The sequence below is a fragment of the Cryptomeria japonica genome, chromosome 2 (assembly GCF_030272615.1).
Source record: "Cryptomeria japonica chromosome 2, Sugi_1.0, whole genome shotgun sequence".
Lineage (NCBI taxonomy): Eukaryota > Viridiplantae > Streptophyta > Pinopsida > Cupressales > Cupressaceae > Cryptomeria > Cryptomeria japonica.
In genome coordinates, this window is record NC_081406.1 from 592,976,892 (window position 1) to 592,984,732 (window position 7,841).

The 7,841-nt window shown below is 34.0% G+C and overlaps 1 protein-coding gene across 1 annotated transcript; it reads left to right on the forward strand.

The window, feature by feature from the left end:
* Nucleotides 1-910: 910 nt before the first annotated feature.
* On the forward strand, nt 911-3,365 carry LOC131051533 (uncharacterized). Its single transcript, XM_057986110.2, has 2 exons — nt 911-1,434; nt 1,568-3,365. Exons 1-2 carry the CDS (start codon nt 1,362-1,364, stop codon nt 2,914-2,916), a joined length of 1,422 nt encoding a protein of 473 aa, XP_057842093.2. The 5' UTR covers nt 911-1,361; the 3' UTR covers nt 2,917-3,365.
* The last annotated feature ends 4,476 nt before the right edge of the window (nt 3,366-7,841 follow it).

Sequence of the window (7,841 nt, forward strand, 5' to 3'; positions counted from 1 at the left end):
TAATTCTAGTTATTTTTTTCTTTAATTTTTTGTTTGATGTGGATGGTTGTTTGCATTTCTTGGGACCATAATTATTTTTTATCTCACCTTGTTTTGCATTGTACCTTAAAAGTAGTTTGTATCCAATTAGATTCATTTTGACATCTTCAATAAATAAATAAATAAAATCAAACAAACTTTTTCTTTTCAATGAGAGGCCTTTAACCTGCATGATTTTTAATTGTACACGAGTGTTTTTCTATAAAACACTCTTTATCTTAACTAAAAATAGAGAGTTATTTGCAAGGATTTTAATATGAAATCGTGAATTAATGTTCTCCAAAACAAAGTCATTGATCAAAGATTTTGATGTACACATTTTTTTGGGACAAAGACAAAAACATTAAACTTCCAAAGATATGATTGAATTAGATTCGATCCAATCTTTAAATGACTCTAACTGATTGATTTCCACTACTTATTATAAATTAACCAAAAGATGACTTCTAATTCAAATCATACTCATCTTATATTAATAATGATATCAATATTGCCCTCGAGGTGTAGACCAATTGACCGAACCATTGAAACCACAAAAGATCAACATAGGTTCTAACCCCGATTCACCCAACTGTGCATGTTATCACCTCTCTGAACTGATTCAACAATAAGATTGTAGGAGGAATGACAAGAATACCTTTGAAAAGAAAAAATAAAAAATAAAATAATGATATCAATATCTACATAATTCAATTAAAAAAAACTCACCAATAAATGGGTGTTATAGTTGCAACAAACACATGTTGGTGGAAACTAAAGTACTATTGTTGTAGTCTTGCCCCTTTTCCTCATGGAATGAAGTGACTTATAATACAAGAAAATCAAATGCATGGCATGTTTTTTCCTTTACAAGGTAAAGAAGTTGTACCATCTTATACAACGGATAGGCTCCTCCTCCTCATCCAAAATAACCAGTGCAATTCACAAGTAATTTGCTCCTAATTCATTTTTCATGTTTCCACAAATGCTGAGGCACTGAATTGTGAGACAGGTCATTTACAGAATCGACTATTTTATCAAAAAGAGTAATCTCAACGGCTTGATTTGCAGGATTTCTGCTCTGAAATGCGGCCCACCATAACCTGTTCATGTGAATTGTTTGATAAATCAAAAGATTTTAAAGTGTTTGAGATAATGACTTGTAAACGGTGGAGCGCCTGCGCGGCTTTCTTATCGGGAACGTTTTTATAGTTGGAAATTCGTATTCAGGAACTAAAGAGATAACTTGAATTTGTGTGATTTTTGCAGGTTATAAGTGTTTGGCAGAGTTAAATCAGTTCAACGCCCAGAAAGGAAGAAATCTTTAGAAATTCATTATAAATATGAATATGGTACTCAAGAAATCAACTTGTGCTGTTCAGGAAGAGCATAGGAGTAGCATTGAAGATTTGCCAGGTTTGAACTTTGCATTGCAGTTGTTAATTTGAGACTCAGGAATGTAAGTCTAGAACTATGGCTTTATTTTGTTTAATTGAATAAGTTTACTGTGGATTTCTGTTGGGTTGTTTCATGAAGTGTGTGTTTGCAGATTCCCCAGTTTCATGCTCGGAGGAGCATGATGCTTTTTGTGATGAAGGCGCAGAGACTGTGCTCTGGAGTAATGCAGCATTCAGAACAAGCTTGAGCAGTAGTTTTTGCTCTAATCAGGAGGGATTTTCACCCAGAAACTCTCTCTGTCAAAATCTAGCATACAGAGATTCCCAGAAGGCTGCCCACAACAAAAACCCAATTCATTGTTTTTCTGAGAAATCTGTTTCAGTGAACTTTATGAGAAATTTCAGTGAGATTTCTGCCCAGGGGTGTTGCAAGATGATAAAAGTTGAAGCACAGCTCAAGTCCCCTGTAATGGAACGGAGTAGTGTGCCCTACAAAAGTACTGAGCTTTCAGAGTTAAATGGGAAATGTAAGGCTCTGTCAGGCCTTAATAATGGAATGATTATATCAGAGGAGGAAGTGAAAATTAAAGCAGAGTTGGAGAAAGAAATTGAGAAGGCATTGGAGGAAGAGATTAAGGATGGTATCCTAGTTCTTACTCAGAGGCTTGCACTGTTACATGCTCGCCAGAAAGTCAGAAAAGAGGACTGTCAATATCATAAATCTGAGTTTAACACACCATTGAAGTCTTACGATGGTGCACTGCAAGATTCAAATTATGGTTTGATCTTGTACCCAAAATTGCCTAAGGGTACTACCAGTCCCTTAGGGTTATCATCTTCTTCCAGAGAGAAAAAAAGCTCTGCTCATGGCAATGAAGGCAGGCGTTATAAGAGTCCAGGTGACCCAAAAGATCCAGAGAAGAAATTCTATAAGGATTTTGATTGGGTGAGGACTTTAAGGTCAGGAGCTAAATTGAATTCCCCAAAAAAGCCCAATAACAGGCTTGCAGAGCATGAAAAGTTGAGAAAGGATTCCCCTAGGTTTTCTAAATTAAATTCCCCCAAAAATCCCAATCATAGCCTTCCAGACCATGAAAAGTTGAGAAATGACTCCCCTGGGTCTTCTCGTGCTCTTTTTTCAGAACCCATCAATGAAAAGTTGTGTTCAACCAGTGAGCTCCCTCTGCATGGAAAATTTTCTGCCAAGCTCAGTCCAAAGGATGAACTTTGTAGCACTGAACAGATTCACAGTACCCACAGTTCTGTTTCCAGCAAAGTGGTTAGTAGAGAAGGAAATGATGCAGTTGAAGAAGCCAAGCCAGTATGTCAGGCTGAGGGGAAACCTAAAGAGAACAGATTGCTTTTGATTGATATGATGAATAAACTCAGAGCTTCTAATGCTTATAATGTTGGTGAGCAATCCAAAAAAGGAGCATTTTACAGAAAGCAAGCTTCTCCATCAATAGGCTTGGTTAAAAATGCTACAAATGCAATGCAATAAGTGAGGTTAGAGGAGGATTGTTGAAGGTTTGATTGGAAGGAACAATTGAATAATTTTATACATTTTAGTGACTACTGAATGGCCAGTTCAAAGAGGATATTGATTTGGTTAGAGTAGAAACAATTATATTCTATTCATAATTATAATAATTATATTCTAGAGTGTGTATTTTTTGTACTTTTATGAAAGTGAAAGTCGAGAAGAGTTTTATTTTAGAGTGTGATGTCTTCAAGGACGGTAGGGACAAATATGTTAATAGGAGACTGCGAAAGATCTCTTATTTACATTGGGGAACATTGAGAAGTTGGGGACACTCATCATCAACTTTCACAGGAAAAGGATTGATTTGCAGAAGTCAGCTTGATTGGGCAGGCTGTTCCATGGGCTAGGTTTAACCTCGTGAATGTTAAAATTGTCTTGTTGTCTTCTCCTTCTCAAATTATTGTGAAATAAAAAAAGATATGATATGAATGTGAGTTTTTATGTAATTATTCATATTATATATATGAATATATCATTTTGAATCCTAATAATGTGAATTCTTTTATTTATTTTGATAATAGATTATAAAATATAATTAAACAAGTATATATTAACAATCATTATATACAATTACTGTATACTATCATATGACTAGACCTTTTAACATCATGAACTGTTGAATACGATGGACTTTACTATAAGATAAAGGTAATGATATTGATGTCCACCAAAGGACAAAATTGACCCATGGACTGTAAAATTCAGTTTGCATTGTTCCCATTTCATTTGAATGATGGGGAGGCCCCATATTGTTTAGGAGGTCAAAATTTCTAATCCGTAATTGTGTACCATTACACATTATGAGACCATAATTTTGTAGATCTTATTATGAATAATTTTTATTTATTTTTAAATAAGATTGATTTGAATTTATAAGATTTATGATTTTAGATTAGAATATATATATATATTTCAGAGGCGTCTTTATGACTCACTTGGAATCCCGTTTTTGAATCAGACCAAGCAAGGCGAGATTAAATCTTCTAGGCCGCATGCTAAACTTACAAACCCCACTTGAGTGCGGTTAGTATATGCATTTGTTTTTCAATTGTATTGTAATTTTAATTTTAATTTAAAAAATTATGTTTACATTTTTTTTGGAATTTGACTAATACTTTTTAGTTTGCATGTTAAAACAACTTAAGTTTGACATCTAAGATCACATAATACTTGGTACTCATTAGAATTCATATTGAATAAAATCAAAAAGTTTCATCAAAAAGTTATAACATAAAGCATTGCCATAGAGCATTTGTATCATTAATCAATTACTTCTACCACTCCCATATATATTTAGGTGTGGGATGATTGAAGGGATTGAGACATCAATAATGTGCTCTTGAAGGATGATACTCTACCTATTATTTTTGTTGCTGTAAAGTGTAGACACTTAAATTTGATTAATTTCAGTTGTTTTTGTCTCATTTATTGATAAGATAATTGCATCATTTAATTAATTAATGTTGTCCCCTTAGCTAGATTAATTTTATTAATTAAACTATATCTAATTAGTTAATTGATGTATCTTTTTTATCATTTAATAAATTAATTTTCACCTTTTTCTATTAAATAAAATAAGTGAATTCCTTTGTTTTATTTAATTCACCCTTGTCATTTTCTTCTTGGCCCTCTAATTTGAATTAAAGAATTCAAACTAATCCCCCTAACCAACCCTATCCTAATATGTGTACATTCCCTATTTTTAACAAATTGGAAAATAATCTAATTTTTGGGTGTCTTACTCCCAAAATTGACATGTGGATTTCTTTCCACTTGTCATCATATGCATTGACACCCTAATTTGCCTTGCCACTTGGCCTCACATGAGACAAGTGACATTTTGAAGCATCTTCATCTCTTTGTCCATTCCTATTTAATGTCTTTGTTTTTCCTCACAATCTAACCACTCTCAGATCATAGCAACATTATTATGTCATTTTGCATTCACATCTCACATCCATTTTGCATCCATAATTAGCTTAAGTCTTGCATTTGCATAATCATGGAGCAATTTTGAGCACTCTTACTAAAGTGAGCACGCATCAAATCAAGGACAAGCATATCAAAGGAGCTTGCAGTTTGTGGTCTTTGCTCATTTCTTATTTTCTTAGCTTCTATTTTTTTAAATGTCCAACCATGAGTGTTTGCTTTGTATTTTGTGTAGTTTAGGTTGTTGATTGCATTTCAATCTATTTTGTTAACTCACAATTGCTTGCACACATAAGGATAGTTATAGAAAAGGATAAAAAGTCATTTGTTTCAATATGTATCTGCTTACACTATTTCACATTCCTTAAGTCTAATCTAATTGCAATGTAAAAACATATTTCAACATTTAAATTTTTGTTTTCATTCAATCTAACCAAAGAAAAATAGAAGAGATTGCATCTAGATAGCAAATGAAAGAAGGGGTTAGAAAGTGTAGATTGTTCAACATTCAATGAAGATTTTGATGCTTGCATTAGGTCAAAGGGAGGAATTAGAATTTCGATTTTAGTTTTTTTTTTTCTTGTTTTGAGCTCTATTATCTAGATTGGTCCATGTGCATTATTGTCTTGTTTGTGTAGTGACATTTGTATAATTGTGGTATTTTCCCTTTAACATAACTTATATGGCTACAATGTTATCCTCTACAACCCTACAACCTATACTTTATAAAAACTTTCTATGGTGGGGTGGTGTTGTATGCCTTTTAGGGACTTGTCTTGAATGGATTTGAAAGTCAAAAATTCTTGGATAACAATCAAATGTCATAAAGGTTTGAAAGAAATGGATACTAACATGTCTTGTAAATGTAGGACATGGAGCATAAATTTTTCTACAAGTAGTAATGGTTGCTTTTGTGTTATTGCGTTTATTCTATTTTACCTATTCATCTTTCTTTTGACTTATTCTTACTTATGTTTATTTTAAATTACTTCTCCCTTTTAACAAATAATAAATTAATTATTTTTTACCATTCGGATATGAGAGTGAATGACCATGTGAAACAAAATAGAAAATCATGTGATAGAATTGGAAAAGAAATTTGATCATTGTGGATGCCAATATATATAGCCTCATCTATAGGACACTACTGTGGAAGTGGTGGCATCCATAGTGATCAAATCATAGGGACAATAGTGGAACATGCATGTTTGTGTCTAAAGATGCTAAAAATATAATTCAAGATGAATAATTGGGGACTATTTGGGTGTCAAATTATTTAAATTGATTATTGTATTATGGTGTAGGAGCACCTAGGCTACCATCAAGCCTCTATGAGGCAAATTTTGAATCTTTTGTATTTTGAAGGACGAGAGTTGTAAATAAGGTCATCAAAACCATACATGATGTAATAAGGTCAACAATGCCATTGGTTTGTATGTTGAGTCCCAATAGGAGCCATGTTGGCACAAATTGGCAAAACTGGCCTAATATGGGAAAAATGCCTCCATAGGTCTAATATGATGTTTAGTGTTGTGTAAGGGTATTTTAGGCCTATTTGGTCCTATTTGGATCAATATTGAGTCATAGGAATCATGGATCAAGTCTAGACACCATTTGGAGCAAAATTGTCAACATTGTAAAAAATTGTTCATGCAACTTTTTGTGCTTTGAAGGGTAATTAGGTAATTGTTAGTGAATTTGATTTCCAAGGTGGTTATAACCGATGGGAGGCCTAAAAAGTGTTTAAAAGGGCCTTTCCCACATTGATTTGGGGGTTGATGATGAATGTAACGCAAAGGAGAACAATAAAAGAACAATAAAACTTTGAAATTATGTAATTTTCCTTAAATCTCAGACGTGACAGTCTGATCACAACCTTTGTTATTCATGTTTCCTTATATATTTGCATATATATTTGCATTGTAAACCTGTTGGAGATTGTAGGGGCGTGAATATAGTTTTATTTTATCTTTATCTCATAGATTTTCATTCTGTTTTTGAAGAGTTGTTGTAATTTTGCCAAAAATCTGTCAAAACCCTCCTTAGGGTAACAGTGTGCAATAAGAAATGTAAACTCTCATGTTTGTTGATTAATAAGCCCCAAAGTGAGCATTATTATGTACATTAGTGTGTTATTTCATGTCAATGTTCTTGTAGGGTTTCTACCGATGATTTGCACGTGCTAAATGGAAACCAAGTGACTATTTCTTGTCTCAGACTGAGAATGGACAGTGGTTTAGAGTTATGACAGGGGTATGGATGCCAAGGAGGGACTTGAAAGGGTGTTCAAGCCTTAGAAGGGGTGAATAAGATTCCATTGAAGTGATCCAATGGTTAGGAATTTATAAAACACAGTGAACATGAAGATATCCTTGACTGTCACTAAGACAGTGATATTGACTGAGCCAAAGAACAGAGCGTAGAGTCCTTTGTTGCAAGTTGTTGATTGAGAGGGAAATTTGGGTGAATTAAGAGAGTGGTAACATTGAAACATAGTGACCATTTCGGGGGTATTTGGGTCCCTTGAAACAAGTATGTGTCTCAAAGCATTTGACTGTCCTAAACCTGAGATGACTGCCCTCATGTGACAATGATACGAATAATACCACTATTTGTGCAAACCAGTGAAGGAGTGTTGGTGTGTGGGGTCTAAGGAAGGCCTAGGGGGTTCTTGTAAACCCAATGGAGTAGTTAGACATCCCAAGGGGTGTGAACACTTTGTGTACTATTGATTGTCCTAAAGTACATGACTGTCCTAAAACATATCAAGACTATCCTAATAAGCAGTGTATTGATTGTGAATGAAGGGTAACCATGTTGGGTTGGTTGGGTGGGTATAGAGTCAAGAGAAGAATTGTTGTGAAGCCTTGAGTGTTGCCAAGGGTGATTGATTTGTGAGATTTCTTTACATGTTGAAAGTGGAGGTTGGAAACCTAGTGAAGGGATGGTGTTGG

What these genes read in the sequence shown, in the direction of transcription:
- LOC131051533 (XM_057986110.2), top strand. Translation starts at nt 1,362, where the DNA reads ATGAATATGGTACTCAAGAAATCAACTTGTGCTGTTCAGGAAGAGCAT. An exon ending in TAGCATTGAAGATTTGCCAG is followed by an intron (nt 1,435 to 1,567) that starts GTTTGAACTTTG and finishes GTGTGTTTGCAG; the next exon opens with ATTCCCCAGTTTCATGCTCG.